This window comes from Ostrinia furnacalis, unplaced genomic scaffold (assembly GCF_004193835.3).
Source record: "Ostrinia furnacalis isolate ACB-3 unplaced genomic scaffold, ASM419383v2 OfSCF1657, whole genome shotgun sequence".
NCBI classification, from domain to species: Eukaryota; Metazoa; Arthropoda; class Insecta; order Lepidoptera; family Crambidae; genus Ostrinia; species Ostrinia furnacalis.
In genome coordinates this window covers 171,861-191,259 of record NW_021131896.1, presented here as the reverse complement: position 1 = coordinate 191,259, position 19,399 = coordinate 171,861, and the positions used below count along the sequence as shown (strand labels likewise).

General features: G+C 36.3%; 1 protein-coding gene across 5 annotated transcripts in view; it reads right to left on the bottom strand.

Moving 5' to 3' along the window:
• Syti (synaptotagmin I) overlaps nt 1–17,303 on the bottom strand; it is a 28,122-nt gene extending 10,819 nt beyond the window's left edge. For 2 of the 5 annotated variants that reach the window (XM_028305422.1, XM_028305424.1), the window contains exons 1-7: nt 17,170–17,303; nt 3,768–3,869; nt 2,950–3,075; nt 2,348–2,490; nt 1,826–1,918; nt 981–1,175; nt 731–907 (exon numbers count right to left, since the gene is read on the bottom strand). In XM_028305422.1, coding sequence (XP_028161223.1) covers nt 731–907; nt 981–1,175; nt 1,826–1,918; nt 2,348–2,490; nt 2,950–3,075; nt 3,768–3,867 — 834 coding nt within the window. In that variant the 5' untranslated portion in view covers nt 3,868–3,869; nt 17,170–17,303. Of the gene's footprint in view, nt 1–730; nt 908–980; nt 1,176–1,825; nt 1,925–2,347; nt 2,491–2,949; nt 3,076–3,767; nt 3,870–7,260; nt 7,398–17,169 lie in introns of those variants that run through there. The other 3 variants (XM_028305419.1, XM_028305423.1, XM_028305421.1) reach the window with 2 other exon arrangements.
• Nucleotides 17,304–19,399: the final 2,096 nt, after the last annotated feature.

The following is a 19,399-nucleotide window of genomic DNA, read 5'->3' as shown; positions in this document are numbered from 1 at the left end:
TTTTTAATATTAACATGTAGTCTTTAACTGTGATTAAAAATGTGTGTTTTGGCAGTTCAGCCTAAGCTAAGAAAAAAAGATAAATAGTCTTCTTGATACTTTTTTGTAACAACTTCTGTTGTAACAACCTTAGTCTTAGTTTGTGCATTCATAGGATCGATGTCGGTTCCTATTGAGTAAGTCGTGTATAATAGACAAGGCTGTTGATGTGACCTGGGTGCAACTGTTAACGTGTCGTTAACTTAACCAATTGTATTTTTGTGCAACATGACGTCATTCAGTGTACTTGATTGCATTGAGTATTAAATGAGTAATATGAAACAAATATTAGCTGTTTGGCCCAAAAATTGTTCAAATATTGAGAATTATACTTACTTTTAAGTATCAGTTGTTATTCTATGCCTCTTTATGGCTAATAAAGCCATATTTAAATACATTATTTTACTCACTAATTTGTACCTTGAAACTAGAGATAAATTAAACCTATTAAATATATATTAATACATAATATATATTAATACCACGAGTACTTAACTCTTACCACAACTTCAAAAATCGAGATGCTGAAATTGTAATTTAAAACGCAAACAATCAGTCTACGTTTGGGATTAAAAGTTAATATCATAGCGAACAATATTGTCAGCATGACGTCGTATAGTAGACTGTATGCGAAGTCTAAGTATATGTGGTCTTTGGGGTATGTATCTGTGGTATGGTGTTGTGTCCGCACCTGCCCGCCCTCGCCCTCCACGCTCTGCAGCTCGCGCCACTCCTCGATGGTCTGCGCCAAGTCAACCTGGCACAGAGGCACTTTCACCTCACCAATCTGGTCATGTTTCGAGAACCGATCGAAGTCGAAGATCGCAAAGACGAGCGTTTTGTTCATTGCGTCGGCGTACGGCACATTCTGCATAAGGATTTAGACACATTAGCGTATTCTCCAAAGAAGCACTGTTTGCAACCTATTATAGTTCGCTTACCTTGAACACGAAGGTTTCGTTGAAGACTGGACTTAAAGTTTTTCGATGGACCTTCGTCTCAAACTTCTTCTTCTTATCGGGGAGCAAGTAAACCTTCACGTAAGGGTCTGAAGTACCGCCCATGTCTAGAGCCGGCAGTTCTTCGGCCTGGATGACGGTAACTGACAGACTGTTGCTGTTAAAGTCATATTCCAGCTGCAAATTAAATCTTTGATGAAGTTCAGTCAGTGTCGACAGGTTCAATAACCATGATAATTGAATGGCACTTAAAATAAAGCAGGAGGGATAATAATAATTGATAAGCATGGAGTTGGATATCCGAATGTGATAGATGTTATTTGGATAGGTAATAATAGCTGATTATTTATAGGTGACAGTTCGCCGAATAACTTTTTGTTAATCTTATATGACCTTATTATGTGCGTTGTGGTAAATGGAAGCAGAGTTAATTAACGTGAACAATACCTATACGAGTATTGGTACGGTCTCCTTCAATAGACCAATAACAATAAGAGTTAATATTTTCCTAAACTTTTATTTTTGAATTGTTATTATAATTCATTCGTATGTTCTGGATTAAATATTTTAATATGACATGTTTAGCATAGGTATGTGTTCATGATATATGTAATAAATGATAATATATGGAGAAGTGTTACTGCTGAGATACAATATGACTTTGAATGGTATGCATAATTAAATATGTTTTTCTACTAAATGCGTGTGTCATTGTGATAATAATATACTTAGATAATACAATAAAGTAGAGTGTTTGCTGCGTTCGTACCAAGCTGCCCAATATGGTGGATAGGGGTTCTTCTGAGGTAATTGGGGAGCAGACCCACCTTGTACTGGAGCTTGCCTAGTTTCTGTTCTTCCTTCTTGGAGTCTCCGTCGTCGGGCTCTTCGGCGTTCTCCGTCAGCTCCTCCATGTCCGGCTGAACCTAAATGCACGTCCCGCGGCAAATTTCACATGAATATCATATCTCTTAAGAATAAGCGGCTTGAAGGATCTTCGAACCATTGCCGTGCATGCAACAACAAAAATTATTGATCCACCTTTAAATAATAAATTAAAAGTTTTCTAGCAATTTTGTCTGTTACGGAACACAACTTTACTAATAAATCAACAGTTGAAACGGTTTATTAAAATTCACGAAGAGCGTAACAGTCGTTAGAAGGTACGGCAACTGTAAAAGTAGAAGCTAAATTCATTTATTTAGCTGTCATACCTTTATTATAGTTTAATTAACACCAGTAGTGACATTTATTAGTACTATGTAAAGCTAGTTTTAGTGCTAAAGTCTGTAGGTAGATTTTAAATAGGTGCTCCGCGCCAAGCCGAGGAAATGGAGACAAAACATTACCTTTTCCTTGTAGGCTGATCCTAAGAGCTGGACGGACTTCAGGTCGACGCCTTTCATGCCCTTCTTGCCGTCCTTGGAGCGTCGCTTGCGGAAGCATCGCCTGATGCAGCAGAAGCATATCCCCAGCACCACTATCGCCACGCCTAAATAACATTGAATGCATTTTAGCAGCTACAACTATACACAGGGTAGGGTGCTACTAGGGTCAGGTTGATAGGTAAAAGTGGAAAGATTTGAGACTAATAAGTAGGTACTCTTTGTAGCGCTACAGCCGCAATTAGATTGGCGACTAAGGAATTAGGCTAACCAAACGGACGTCTGGTTAGCTACCACCATCCTACTTAAGTCTGTCGCTATGACATAAATGTTTCGGTACACTAATTGTTGTGTTTCTGAGTTGGAAGTAAGATAGGCGATTCCTCCGAGGTTGAGGATTCTGAACAGCATTGTTGTTTTCCGGCAGTCGGAAGTAAGATAACCAATTCCTCCGTAGTTGAGGATTCCGGGTGAACCTTCCACCTACGTCCTAAATATCACTTTTCGTCAGGTGAGATGTCAGATGCTGATCAAGAGCTACCTAGCTGTGGACTTGAAAAACTTACCGACTAAGATGGCGACCAGCTGCCACGTCTCCATGTTCATCTTCTGTGCCAGCTCCGTCGCCAGCTCGCCGATCGACTCCTGCGTCGGCGGCGGCGCCGTTGAGCCGGCCGGGGTCGTCATCTCCGCTATTCAAAAATAATGAATATTCAGTATTAGAATGTAAAGGTCGACAATAACGATACACTTACTATTATTAAGATCGATCACAATGTTGCCTAAATTATCTCATTTTATATCTAGAGCCAGATTTGTTCATGACGCAAATAAAATTGTTCTAAAACTAATTTATAACCTAGCTCCGCTTTAAACTTATAGCTAGGCAAGTTCAAGCTGGTTTATGATATTTAGTTAGCTAAAAGATTGGAAGTTCCATTTGAATGAATCAGTGTACCTACCATGAGTTTATGTTAGGTGTGCTCGCTAGCGAGTACGTCAAAAATCTCTATGAAGATTTTGTTTCTTGAAAGTAGCCACTAGGAGCGCTGCACAATATGTCATACAATTAATGTCATTTTTTTACGCAGTCGCTAGCGAGCACACCTAACGTAAACTCATGGTAAGCGCACAGAAGACTATTTGGAAACTTCATATCTAAATAACTTCAAATGCGGGCTTAGAATTCAAGCTTTGTGAAAGTAAAGGCTAAGGTATTACTTACTATTCAAGTAGATAGTTATGGTACCTGGATCTTTACATTGAACGTTCATTTTCCTTAGACCCTTGGCTCTCGTTATACATGTCTTTGATTTTGTATTCGTGAAACCACTATGATTACTAATTATATTTGCATTGAAAACAAGAGGTAGAATAGTGTTACCTTCGCGAGTGTTTTCGGAGCTGGCGGGCGGGGTGGACTCCTGCGCCTCTTCCGCCGCTTCGCGGCGCCATCGCAGCAGCGCTCCTAGTAGCGGCGACATTCCTGCAAACATTCTTCTTTATAATATTCTGTAGATCACTTCGGAAAGTGACACTGGCAGCCCAATTTACACGGATTTAATTAAATTACTGTTAGCTTCTTTTTCGTATTAATGTAATAAAAAAGTAGGCATTTAAGTAACACTCCTTCATTCGTGCTACCCTAATCCCATTCCCCGTGGCTCTAGACAAGTCTTCCCTCGGGCAGGCACTCGTTGCAGCACAAGAGCCATTCAAGTATCTCACATGATCTTACGTCCCCCCCTCAGTCACACGCCGTGAGTAGATGATAAAGGGGGTTTCCAAACTTATTAGCTAAGACGGTGTCATAACAATGTTTTGAATTTTTATGAAAATGGGTTCTGTTTACCAAACGTGTTTGGTGTGTAGGTGTCGAAAGTCTAGATATGCCTACTTATTATCCGTGTAGGGTTACCAGTCCCGAATTGGATGCGTACCTACCACGCATTAAATGAGGGATGAAAAGTAATGATAATACGTCCCAGACACTCAGATCACAACGAGGTGACTATAATAGGGCAAATGGGTACAATACATACATACAGTTTAGTAACTAGTAGAGTTGCCAGTGGCGTCGATCATAAGCCGGGAAGTTTTAACGGTCATAGTTAAGTATGCCAAAAAATTCTCGTTACTTTGTAAGAAAACCAGTGCGTGCCCTACTTGGCATATAATTTACAATCGCTGCATCGTTCATGCCATTTTGGGGACCAACCAGACTTCATTTTCTACATTATTAACATAGCTGTGAATCTCATCATGGACGTCTAAACTGCACTATTATTTATTATTCTTAATGTGAAACCAAACTTTTCAAATTATATCTATTTATGAATAGTAAGCTGTGAATGTAGTACAAAAGCTTCCACTGCTACGACGCGAACTCGTAGTCGTCGTAGAAAAGCTCTTAGTAGACTTTGAAGTTTGATGATGAATTTCGTAAAGCTTGTTCGAAAATCAAGTGATTTAAAAAAATATTAAAGTTGTTTAAAAAGACACTTAACTTAATCATTCACAAACCTATGTACTATACAGGGTGTTAGGTAAATGGGTATATGAGCCGACACTAACCCATGTTAACACGGTCATATAAATGGTATGGTGAAGTCAGTAATTCGATATTATCATTTTAATTTTTTTAATTTTCATACTAAATATTTTTTTATAAAATCCGATTTGTATGAAAATTAAAATAATTAAAATGAAGATATCAATTTTCTGACTTCACCATACCATTTATATGACCATGTTAACATGGGCTAGTGTCGGCTCATATACCCATTTACCTAACACCCTGTATAGTTTGATTCAATAACTTCATGGACAGAAAATATTTTAAAGATTTTGGCAACCTTATAGAGAACAATTCAGGATACAGGAGCATTCGAAAATTAATTAACCCGGTATTATCAAAATAATAAAGTATGCAAATGAAATAATATACTTAGCAAATGATAAAACGTAGATAAGATAAATTATATGAAAAGATATAGAGATAAGTTTGAAAGTCCGTCACAGGGCCGGATCAAATTTGGGGGTTTTGCTATTTTATCTTTTTATTTCAATATAGTTAAAATAGATTTCCTGAGCAACACATGATAGCTGCCTGGCTTTATAATCGTGCTTTGTATGACCAAGATAAATATTCCCTATCAAACATGTGAGTCTTTAAAGGCGCCCTCTGTCGTGAGTTTCTTGACAAGTCTGTGAAACACTTGACCTGAAAATTTTCAGATAGCGTCTACTTCAGATCCTTTTTCTTTTGAGGCCATTGAACCATAAAACTCGAGAGAATGTTAACTTAAGCTTATTATTAAAACGATGGCCTTTTAAAATATTATATAATTTTGAATTTTCTTTCTAGCTTTCATTAGATGTAAACCGAAAAAACATGCTCTCACCTCTCAGATTTCTCTCTGGAAAAAAGCTGCTTTTTATTTCTATATTCATATTCAGTGATTCAAATCTATCAAGGAAGATATTATGATCCAATTAGGAGAGCCTGAATGCGAAAAATGTTTGAGGATGGGCTGACAATCATAAAGGAAGTCATTGAGTTGATCAAAAGCAGGAAGCCGGAGCTTCAGGGAAGATTTAATAAAAATACCTTGACTTTCTTAACGTTAACTGACTGAATATAACAATTGACGAAGCTTTTGTATGAACCGTATTATAGGTACAGACGACAACACATTAAGCTACTCGTAAATACAGTGGCAGTCTGATGCTGTCAACTGTACCTAACCTATTATTTTTATGGATATTGTCAACGGAGTCACGTCCCCAATTATGAATTTGCTATATCGCATGTCAGTAAGTTTTTGAGCGTTATTATAATAGGGCTAACGCGTAGGCTTATAGAGCCTTTCCCCTAAGTGAGGCACAAATAAACCCAATAAAACTCGGACGTGACAAAGTCTGGAAGACGTTGACTGCGCGATTATTATAACTTTTACTCTCTTTTCTTTCTTCTTTATAATCTGAAATGTGTGGATGTACTTAATACACCTACAGCTTTATGAGACGGAGCCTTATTTTTATGATGAAAAAATGTACGGTTACGATCGTCAAAATATATTAATATTATACCTACCCATTTTAATGTTTGGCTCTTGTTAAAGTTGAACAATAAAATAGGATTATGAGAGACATTTCTTTTGATTTGAAAATGATTTTGTTTGTTATTTAATAAATACTTACTATGTATGTTTAAATGATTTTATGATTTAAAATCACTGTTAAACGAAAAAGTTAGTCTACTCGTAGCATGTCAGTAATAACATTTTAAAACCAACTTGTATCTAATTCTAACTCTCGTCTCGTCTAAGACGTCTAGTTAGATCTCACGCTTGAGTTCACTTGACTAATTCCATCTTGAAGAGCCACCGGTAGGTAGGTACTAACAGGTAGTTAAACTAAACTTAAAATTATATTAAAAAACTTGTGACTGCATTTGATTGCGGTCCAAGAATGTTGATCGCTTCGCTGCGTTCATACAAAACAGGAGATGTATGCAACTTTATCGAATTCAATCTTTTAACGAATGCTACTTTGATAAAGCCACTAATTTTTCGAATTGGCGAGTTCATTAGCTTTACAATACACTATGGTTCAAAGGATCGATCCCTATTGGAATGGTTTCCATTGAATGCGGATCTTCCCGGTTCACTAAGAAGCGATATCTTTTCTTGTTTATTTTAATTGCATAAACTAGGTTACCCAAAGCCGCTTACTATTATCGGAACTATAAAGGAATTTAGCTTTTTGCGTTGTATCACGGAGATTTGCATAAAACTGTTCACTTCTAGGAGAAAATTGCCAACCGTAATGGCTGTGAAGTGGGAGCTTCGGGTAAAGTAGCTGTTTCAACTGACCTTTATTTTGATCCCCCTATCGAGCAGCTTCTGGAAGTCGGGATGGCCTGTCAATTCCTATTCTGGCAGTCACTTAACACGGGTTGGGAACATTTCTGTGAAATATTGTATTCGAGCGAGGCCTCCGCTCGGCACTGAAGGCAGGACGGGGGTTGCGCGCGCAGCCGATCGATTACTGCTGCGCGATGCGATGCTCTACGTTCGAGTTCCTGGCCAAGTCACGACGTTTACGTCACCATTGCGTACATTGAAGAGTCGCTTATAATGTCAGCTTTGAATGGGCGTCGCACAAGCTCAAAATGTACAGCAGCAAAGTCGATTAAAACGCTTTATTTGGTACGCGAGACTAACGATCTTAGTTTCATGTTATACGGCTACACAGCATTGTATTTAATAATAAAGAATTATGTACTTTCGAAATCACTCTGATAATGAGGGCACGCGTGGGAGTGAGCTTAACTGTTTAGTTTTTGTTTTTGATTAGAAACTTTATTAAAATTCAGTATTGTTTTAGGAGTTGGACATTAAAAAATATTAGTTTTTAGTTTAATAAACAAAAGTAAGATAAACTTGAAGCTCGGTAAATAATTTGAACCTGTAGTTGTTTTTGTAATTAATGGTAAATTATGAAAATTGTGTGAACGCTTCAGTGCGTCTTGTTTGTGTTTCTTTGATACAAAACGTGGCTATTTCTTCAGAAATAAGCGTCAGAACGCTCGCTAACCCCCGCCCGTGTCATTTGGCGCCCACGCAGAAGGCGGTTGATAGAAGCGATAGCGTTATATTTAGATTAATCCGCAGCTATTAAATATCGAAAGACTTGACGCCTTTCCAAGGGAGTTGATATTGAACGAGCTGGGTGAATTACTATGGGAAGAAATGTTCTAAAGAATTGCATTCCCTGGTACAATGGTTATTTATGATACTTCGTATAGGGAAGGCCTCGTTTATTTAGCAATGTTATCTACTGCCGGTTTTTTTTATTCACAACAAGGAAGCTCTTGGCCTGTATCTCACCTGATGGTAAGTGACGATCAGGCCGAAGGTGGAAGCGAGCTTCACCAGGAATACTCAACCACGGAGGAACTGGCTATCTTACTTCTAACTGCCGGAACACAACAATGCTGTTAAAATTGTTGTTATGGCGACAGACTTAGGTAAGATGGTGGTAGCTAGCCAGGGGAACTTAGAACAAGCCCTACCACCAAAAAAACCGAACAGAAAAATCTGCCCCCACTGGGAATCGAACCCAGGACCTCTGCCTCTGAAGCAGGTTGTCTTACCACTAGACCACAGAGGCGGTTAGGTTTCAGCTATCATTTGTGCGAAAAATCTTTTTGGTTAGAGAACCATCAAGTGCCCAATCCACCTAAAACATCTAGTGCTCTTTCGTCCGTCTCAGCCAAATCTTGTCCATTGCTGGACAAAGGCCTCCCCCAAGCTCTTTACATAATAATAATTATGGATAAGTTGTGGGATAGGTATGAGAATTCGAGGAAATTTCTCTCTCAGTTAATTACACTGCGCTATCATCGATTCGAATTCCTCATGGGACCACATAGTTTGCTTTCTCCCGGGACTACCTAATCTTCGCTGGAGGGGGTTTATTGGCGATCAAGTCATAAACCCTTGCTATGTCGAAGTTACAGACCTTGCAATAGTAATTTATATTTTTCAAGATTTGAATTGATATGGAGAATTACATAGAAATCTCATAGTACCTACAGTCAGTATTCTGTTGGTTTTAAAGTAAATTAGGTCATTTTGACATTGATGTAGGTAAGTAAGTCCTTTTACTTGAAAATATAAGCTTGAACCTGAAATAAAAAGGCTGGCTGCGCAGGAATTGGGTTTGCGTGGGTTTGCGTGGTCTCGCATAAAAACTAATAAAAAGTCAATTTATGTTTTTTAGAATTGTCTATAATCTCATTCGGAAATTCATGCGGTGTAGAGCAAGCTTGATTATAAAATCTCTATTCATATCTAATTTGAAGCCCTTGGTTAGGTCATCCTACTAATAATATTATAAATGCGAAAGTTTGAATGTCAGATGTCAGGATGTCTGGATGTCTGGATGTTTGTTACTCTTTCATGCAAAAACTACTGAACGGATTTTGATGAAACTTTACAGTATTATTGTTTATAACCCAGGATAACATACAGGCTATAATTTATGACAATATGTGACAAACTAAATTTCACGCGGGTGAAGCCGCGGGCAAAAGCTAGTATGGGAATATTTATAAATACTTATAATTATGAAAAGAGTAGTAGCTAAGAGCACTAGCTAAGCTAATGTTCAAATNGTTCAAAGTAATTCAATTTACCCTGTCCAAAGGCGTTAACAAACAACTTGATTTATTATACCTATAATTTATAAACATTCCTACGAAGGGACTCGTACTTTCACCATAAAACGTTATGTAACTGAGTAATATTAAGACCTGAAAAATATAGGAAATAATATTGGATCGTTTCCAAATGATGTAGATCGAAGAGCGACCTTGGGAGGGCGGTAGGCCGCCCCTAGGCTGCTGTGAAATGCCTCTACTTGTAACAATGTATATTTGTATTTCTGGCTCACTTGCCGCCATGTATATTGTATGTTGCGGTGGGCCTTTAGCTGGGATTTGAGAGCCCTTACTCAAAGAGACTACAAAATTATTTATGTATGTGAATATGTAATGTAGTTAAAGCTAATAAAGCACGATGGAATTCAAACAACTCAAAGCATGTAATTTAAGTTATGTGACGATGATTTACGATTGTGGTGTGTTTAAATTACTCTCCAACTATGATTAACTCAATTAATGGTTGATTCTCTTAGGGACCTTTCATTCGACCGAAGGCATTATAAGATCGATATAATTATATGAGCATTTCAGTTCTATCGAAGTTCTGACCTAAAAATAAAGTTTTGATTACCCAAATACAGACAACAGGACAGTACTTAAAAGTTGGTCATAGTATGTAAGATTATTGATAAGTACACAACATACCTACCTACATAATAACAAAATACCTAGGATCTAGTCAACTTTCTAGTAATTTGTTTAGACATAATAAAGCTAGACTTAAAGTAATTAAATTTAGGAGTCTCGAGGGAATGTACACCTTGTCCTTAATTATAAACTTTGGTAGGTACATCATGTAAGAAATAATGTACGAGTAGGCAATTTGCTTTACCTGTTTGTTTACATGAATAATCTCAGTAATATTTTCTTATAAGGGATGTTTTTTCCAGCTCTCTTTTTCTTTTGTTTCTTAGACTCTCAGCACAATTGACAGTATTCAGATTTTTGTTTTGTCCTTCCAGTAATTCGTAAATTCCTTCAAGACGAGAGATATCAAGGTATACCTATCTTGAGGTTGCATACCGGGTATTATACTACGAAGAAAACTAATCCCGTTGAGAGATCCTGAATTACTAAATTAAGAAAATGAGCCTCATGTAGAGACTCTGAAACCATGTGATATCTACTGCTACGAGAGCTATGACGAATGTATTCACCACATAGCAAGATATTACCACTTTATCTATATCACTATTCAAAAACCATCTCGCCAAACCGTTTACTGACCTATTTAGGCGTAAAAACAGAAGTGGACCGAATCAAATACGAATCGATGTGTCACGACCTGGATCACCGTCTCGGAATATAAAGCCACATATCCACTAGAGACAGCCTCGGGCTGTGAGGCTGCCTCGTCCGAGCGACAAAATGTGGCTCGGTCCGCGGCGACGAAATTTGCCTCGCAACTTTCGTAGTCGAGCCTCAGGTTGAGGCTGCGTCTCCATTTGAGCAACCGCGGGTCGAGGCGGCTGGTCGACCCGAGGCAGCCTCTAGTGGAGATCCAGCTTAATGTATGATGTATACGAGCTCGTAGACGCTCAGAGCAGTATAGCGCTCTAGGTCGTGAACTCGTAACTAGATTGTCTAGATGCCTAGGATTTATTTGAAAAAGGCACCAAAATGAAATGTATTTGCCACGACATTTACTAGATCGGATACCTCTATAGAACTCTAGGCACTTGCTTTATTTGTTAGGTAGAATAGAAATGTCTACACGTATGCAATTTTGGAATCCCATGCGTGTGACATAGAAAGCGAAAAGAGCAGATCAACTGATTAACAATTTCAGTAGACAAGGTTATTCTTGGCGACAGACCTCTTTTAGATTTATTTATTTTTTATTATTTTTTACTTTTCTATTTTTGTATTTATGTTTAGAATGTTTGAATATTCTATTGTTTTTGTTTGATATTGTTATGGATATGGCAGTGTTTCGATTTTACTTGACGGGAAAAGTGCTCTTTTGTGCAATATAAATAAAGTTTAGTGAAGTGTTATTGTGAGTTTCATTCAATAGTAGCCCTGCCCTGCTCCCTCATAGTCCACAACCATCGTTTACAGTTAAGGGAGAGTCCGGTAATTTGGACCAGTTTTTTTTCAATCCTATTTTACACATAGTTTTGTTTTGTTTTTGCTAATGTCCATGGTATACAGTGTGAGTCACGTTAAAGTGCACATATGAAAATAGATGAAACTTGACCTATTTTTGTCGACAAAAAAGAGGTAAAAATTTTTTGCGATTTTTTCTTAAATTTTTTATAGAATTTTTTTTCTTCCAATTATTTATTGTAAAGAAAACGTAGGTAATAACTTTTAAACTAAGCGGTATATCCTGATAAAATAAACACAGTAATAATGCTAAATAACAGGCGATACTAAAAAAAATACATAAAATACACAAAAAAAGGCCAACAAATAATAAAAAATGATACTTTTTAAAAAAAATCTGCTTTTAAATTCGAGTTTTTTTTGGTTATTTGATAAATTTCTCCAAAAAATGCCCCTATAACCGGCGGTTTTTATTACTTTGTATTATTCTCTATCGTATTACCTTTGTAAAACCAAAAATCGCATGTCTCTATCCCTATCACAACGTTTGCAATGCTCGTTTGAACAAAGGCCTGCCACAACACTATTCTCCGCTACAGATAGAGACAATTTTAATTTTCGTAACAGGCGTAGTCACACGTTACATATATCACCCCCTGATAGTTACTTTGAAAATATATTTCGTGTACAGAATTGACCTCTCTACAGATTTATTATAAGTACCTATAGATTACAAGTAAGGTAGGTTATCATAAAATCGATACCAAATAAGTAAAATAGATTTATTAAATTGAGTTTAGACCATTAATTCTATAATTAGTAAATTCATGTGTAGCGTGAATTTTGTTTGACCGATATTAATTACAATTTATTATTAAAAGCTATTTTGCGTACGTAGGGTGTAGGTATTAGCCTTTTAAAACCGGATTGTACAGGTATTACCTGTGGTATTACTTAGTAATCCATCTGGCCAATCTCAATTGAAAAGAAAGGATTTGTTTTTGCTTAATTCAGGAGCTGAAAACACAATCAATATAACATTTGTACACAATTTGTTTTGCTAAAATAAATATTTGTTTTTATGATTGTGGCAGAGTTGTTTTATTTGCACAGTTTGATACCGTTGTACTTGTGTTCTTGCTCGTACCGTTATAATCCTTTGATTACTTGATACAAATTAATGACGTAGCTCTTTTAAGAATATTTTGGTGAAACTAATCATAGCCAAACGAGGAAAGGGAAATTAATTCCTTGAATTTTTAAAAGCAGCATTTGTGATAATAAATCCCAATCACAAGTATTTAGTTAACTGATTATATCAAAGTATTAAATTGTATATTGCCAGCTCTCAGTCTAATATTACCAACAAAGGACCATAATGTAGGTATTTTTACAAAGCTTGAAAAGTCGTTAGATTGACATACACATTGAAAATTTCGCAATACTCTCTCTGTGGTAAAATGAATTTAGGTATCCCACGCACCGGTCTCTATCTCTCACCCGTCGGTCCAAGTATCCCTTGAAACTTGAGAACGTAGTGAAGCACCTAATTGAGTCTGATGTAGGTATTGTTGACGTCAGCATTTTGCGTCTTTGACGTTTCTCTATACACTGAATTATTTTGCTGATTATTTTCAGCAATTCTAGGAGAGACTTACGTAATAGCATATTCTATATTAAATACAGTCTGTCTGGCTACTCAGCCCTTAATCTGCTTTAGTCATATAATGTATTTCTCCATTGCTAACCTATGTGAGATATTGGGCATTGGGAGTGAGGTCACCTCTGTGACCGAACGAATGTGAGTTACAATGCCCAGTATCTCACTTCTAACGGTCATTATCGTGAAAATAAAAACAGGATTGTTTTCAAAACACGCAACTAAATGACAACATCCTTATGTAAGTATGTTTTCAACAAACATCGCCCAGTGGTAAAATAAGAAGTGACTCGTTTTCCGGTCAAATCGAATAATATTTCCGGTTCCGACAACGCAGCCATGTACATAAAATTCACATGGGATTCTTGGGTGATATGAAAATGTTATTAAAATATTTTAGTAACACCTCAAACTAAATTTTAAATAACTTGTCAAACGTCATCGTCCCTGGACACGAGTTAAAAAGCGGGGTAGGAGGATTTGGAAGCCATGGACTGGTAGAGAGAGATTGGCGGAGACGGATCTGTCGGAAGAACTCTCAAGGAATGGGATGGGGTGATGTGACGTCTATAGAGAAACAAAGGGAGAGAGGAAATAAAATTATTTACCAAAAAAAAATCATCCTAATAGCGCGGTCATGTCGACATCTACTTAGGGCGTCCGCGGACGTCCGACTTAGGCACCTATTTTTATTTCAATCACGGGTCTCGTCATGTGACGAGGGTCTGGTTGTGCCGGTTTCAGTGCAGGCGAATACAATGGAATTCTGACTACAATATTCGCTATTTGTTGTTTTTTGTTATATTAAAGCTTAAGTATACCTACTCGTATTACACTAACATCGTATTTTCTTTTCTGGGCCTAAAATTCGACGGTATTTAAGTAGGTAATATGGATTTATTTTTTGTAACGCAGAATCGATTAGAAAATACTTTTAAAAATAGGAATAATAGAAAAGGGTTCTGTTCTGGTTTTTCATGAGCTATATTTAGCACATTTCTCCACAACAAGTAACGAACAGAATTAATGCTCTGTATTTTGAAACTTCGTTCTTTTGTAATTTATTTTTTTTAGAAATGTACAAAAGATGTAACGGCTTGTACAAAAACCAGACTGATGACGTATTTCAAATGTACAAAAATGTGCCTTGAAAAGGGTTTTGTTTTAAAAAAGATTTGAACTCATTTATCTAGTTAGAAACTCCAAATATAAAGATTTAACAATAATTTTAGAACGTCTTGTGAAAGGTTTAGGTACTTTTGTGACGTCTGGGCATAATTAACATCAAACCAATAAAAAGAAATGGATCGTTAACAATTGGACTTGATTATTTATTCAAAGAAATTGTATAATAATAAGTGCGAAAACCGTCTGGCATGAAGTATACTTGAATGACATCTTGTGACCTCATAAGGCAATACCCTTGCAAAGAGCCAGATATTTATTTCCAAGCTTACAAACAAAGGGGAGTGTTTTAAGAAACAAATATTACGCTGCTTTGCATCCTTTGAAATATAATAAGTTTATTTCTGATTTCAGTTAGCAATACACGCTATTTCGTAAACATGGCTTTCAAGTTGATAGAATCAACCACGTTCAGTCAGTCAAAGTTATTTTTATAAAATTTTAATTCACATCACAAAGATTTGAGTTAAGAGCGGTGATGACATCTCATGATGAATTCCAATTGTAAGCCTAAAAACTATACCTAAAATGGAACCACATTATCAGCGTGTAAAAAATAATTAATAGTCATGATAAACTTATTTCATAACATTATTTTATATTTAATCAAATGGCTGTATATTTATGTATTTAGTCTTGTAAAGAAAACACTCCGTAATAACTAGTGAATTTGTCTATCTTACTAATATTATAAATGTGAAAGTTTGTATGGATGTCTGAATGTTTGTTACTCTTTCACGCAAAAACTACTGAAAGGATTTTTATGAAACTTTACAGTATTATTGTTTAAAACCCAGGATAACATATGGGCTATAATTTATGGCGATCTGTGACAAACTTTTCACGCGGGTGAAGCCGCGGGCGAAAGCTAGTCATTTAATAATCTGATATTAGAATTCCAATATTTAGTTATGCGATATTAATTGTATTGAAAGCCCGAGGAAAATGTCTGCGGAATTTAATTTAGAAATACACGACCTCCGTCCGATATCTTAGCTATTAAAGAGGCAAATCAATGAAATGGGATGTTGTAAATCGGAGGAGTCATTTCGGATTGCTATAATTGGAAAACCAATCCGGACCTATTGCGTATTGCTCAGGGTTGCTCAGCTGCTTAATTTGATTGCCAACTATGGCAGAGGTCGCGGGTTCAATCCCGACACAATACACAAAATTATGTGCATGAATACATCTCTCTGGTGGGCTGGCATAAGGCAAATTGATGGTGGTGGTGGCTTTTCTGCTGCACATTAAACTGGTAGAGCTGATGCCCATTGCATCAATCAGCTCTACGAGCTATGTGCCCCCCGCTCTATAATAATATTATTATAATTTTTATTATCAGTGGGCTAGTTAAAGTAACCTATCTTTAAATACATAAACTTTTCCAATAGAACTAGGTTCCAGTAGAATAGAACCTACTATGATCGTGGCGGCACGTTTAACTGCTCTATTGAAAAATATTTTCTACTGGTTTTGAACCTTATCTTATCTCACTAAAGATCAAAATAATGTTAAATGCTTAAACTGCCGCAATTAAAGCTAGCTATGTCCACCATAGCTGTTCGTGTCTACATGCATAGCAACTTATCGTTTTGGTTTCAAGCTGTGAAGAAAAAAAATGGAAAGTTATGATACTCAACGCCCTTCCTACCCTTTAATATGACTTTAATCTTTTAAGCTAGCTATTTTAGATGTATATTTAGTTAAGCTTAAACCACCTACGCTGTAACAGCCCACACGTTAGAAAGAGAATAATATAAAAGCTTGATGGAAAAATTTATTCTCGGACTACCTACGCTTTGTAGCTAGACTAGTTCATAGAGCAGTTGAAGATGCCTTTTCTAATAACAGTAGGTTTCATGATGCGAAAATGTATACAATAAACGCCAAATATAGTCAGTTTCCAAACGTTTTTAACTGATCATGTGAATAGGTAGACATTTTCGATGCCAAACTTCACTAAATACCTACTACCTTCTTCCGAGTCATTAAGGCACAGAATAGATGAAAGATCTGTAAAACGCTTAGTGGTACACTCTATTAGTATACTTAGGTACCTATGTCACAGCTCACAGGCGACAAAGACCGACCACTAAACCTTGTAGATGCCCCTGTCGCCTATGCGCAAATTGCGCCTTAGGCGATTAGCAAGCTATATGTATGTATGTTATACTATACAACATAAATGACCGCAAAAGTTCTATGTCGTACAAATTCACATGTACTATTTGAATTTTATCACAACAAAACTGATACCGCAGTCCCACACTTAAATATAGCGCGTAGATAGGTAAATTTATTTATATAGCGATAAGTCGAATCCCTTTTAATTACTAACATTGAATTATAAATATTTTTAAACAATCGTAGTATGACTTTGAAACTCTATCTGGGCAAATATTTTTATGACGATGTGTTTTGTATTAAAATATGCGATGTTGGTGTGCTTGTATTCAAATTATAATGTTTAAAAACTGCTGAATTTGACGATATTCAAAAAAGGACATTAGAGATTTAAAGCAAATGGAAGATCAAAGAAGTAATTTATTCGGAGCGCCTAAGGCGCGGGTCGAAAAGGCTTTCCTTGATGAATATTCCTTTGCCTTTTAAGCGCGATAGTGTGTATTATTCAAGGATGAATAGTAAAGGATTGCTTACCGATATTTTCTCGAGCACTAAGTATGAAAAGCACTGTCTGGTAATCCCATCACGATTCGGGCGAAGGAGTGTTTTTCAGCGCATACAGGCCGGCGGAGCGAGGCGGCGTGCGCTCGAAACTGAGCCGCCTCCGTTCAGGGGCGCTGTAGTCGCGGCATCGCCCTTTTGTAAACTGCCAGCGGTTTCAGCAAATGGCTCCCAAAGCCTTCAAGCGCTTTCGTTTGTCGCGAGTTAATGGTTTTAATTTTATTGAAACACTAATTTACTTATGTTTGTGACTTAGGTGGTTTGTTTACGTGTGCGTCACAAAACTCGTTATAACAATTTAATGATTGTTCATTGTTCACGCATCGTTAATTGCCAACTGGTGGGTAAAAGTCAATACCTATGTTGTTATGATATTTAATTTATTTAGACAGTTATGAGTTATGAGTAAGTATATTAACCCCTTAAAAGTGAGTATAACTATTCAGCGGGTAAGTACTTACAATAATCATAGAAAAGAGCATGAGCTTTTTAAGAATAGCTAAGAATAGCTAATAACATAAAAATACATTTTTTTAAACATTTGTTTTCTGTTTATTTGTGTATGTTAAATACATGTTCTACCTTAAAATTTGAAGGTCATTATAACAATTCAAAATATTTAGTTGCATTTGAAAAAAACAGTACTGTATTGAACCTTCATTCTTTACTTTCATAGTTAACGGAAAACGAACTCACGACCGCTGAAGCGGCTGGAAGGTCAAACTCTATACTCGTGTTGCCAAACATCATTGATTTTCGAATGGCTTTTATCTTGAAATCTTATTCGAGACCTCAACAAAGTTTCAATGCAGGTGGGATTTTTATACAACTCTTACTACCAATACGAGCATATTGCTTAAATCGATCATAACATCTGAAATATCGATTTTCAGCTTTTCTTTAAAAGCTATCAAGTTACTGTTCTGTAGAGAAAGAAAGAAAATGTCTATGAGATTGACTTAGTAGTAATTTTCGGAAATAATTTTCTTGAAAAAATGGATTCAGGAGACAAGTTTTTTGGATAAACTTGAATTTAGAAGTAAAGGTTGCTTTGTTCCCGAATTTTAAACATGACATGCTATTCCATATTAACCTAATATTGGTGTTGCCATAAATTTGGAACGATCTTATGACGTAACACTGACCCCGAGGGAAAAGTCGAGCTTTTGTGTGAGAAGCGAGTTAAACTTTGGTTCTCTTTCACCTCTCGGGACCGATCTTGGGCCGAAAGGTATCAGATTCGGCTAAAATCACCGAGCCGTATCAATTATTTGATACTGGACATGTCTTTTTAGCTCAATATTTTATTGCGTAGATACTATATTTTCTGACTAATGATTGATAGTTTATCGACGGACTTAAAGGTGGATTGGGTTCACAAAACTCGCGTTTTATCAGATTATTAAAATGCACTTTCGATGATTGGATTCCTTAGCATGGCGTGCAGACATTTTATACATTTTAATTCAGCAATCAGAATCGGTATTTCATATTACTTAATTTAGAATTTTGTAGTAGGTAATTGAAAATTGTAGATTGTGTGATTATAAAGCAAAGATAATTGTTTTCAACAATACCAAATAAAATAATAACTAAGTAAGTAGGTAAATATTCAGAGTTAATTTGTGAATATAACGTTTGATTGGGCTGTTTCCTTAAAATTAAGCCAGGATTAGATATATTAATTAGTTAATTTGGTGAGGAAAAAGAAATATATCTGTGTAATACAATATTTATTTATGCAGAGTCCTTAGTAAGCGATTCTAATGATATCGGTTTTCCTGTTATTTATATGACCTTTATCACAATGTATGTAGGTTAAGGTCAGCAGTCCACTGTGTATGTGAATTAATGAATATCATTGACACCCTCTTTTTACAGTCAGGCAGCGTTTAAGATTTTTCAGATAATACCCATTGTAACCCCGAGGTACCACATATGACAATAAAAAAATGATATTTATGAATAAAAAAGGATGTTCAATTGGTAGAAAGTTGAAAGAAGAGGGCTCTAATATTTTTTTTACAATTACGTTGGCTAGAAGCTAGATAAGAAAAAAAAAACTCAACATTTTCTGCAGACATAGTCAATGAAACCTGGCGTCACTTTCAGTAGTTAAAGTGCATTGAAAGTTTCATTACAGGAGCAATAAAGTTTGTAACTTTACCACCAGTTTGGTTGCTATCTCTAGCACCTACATACT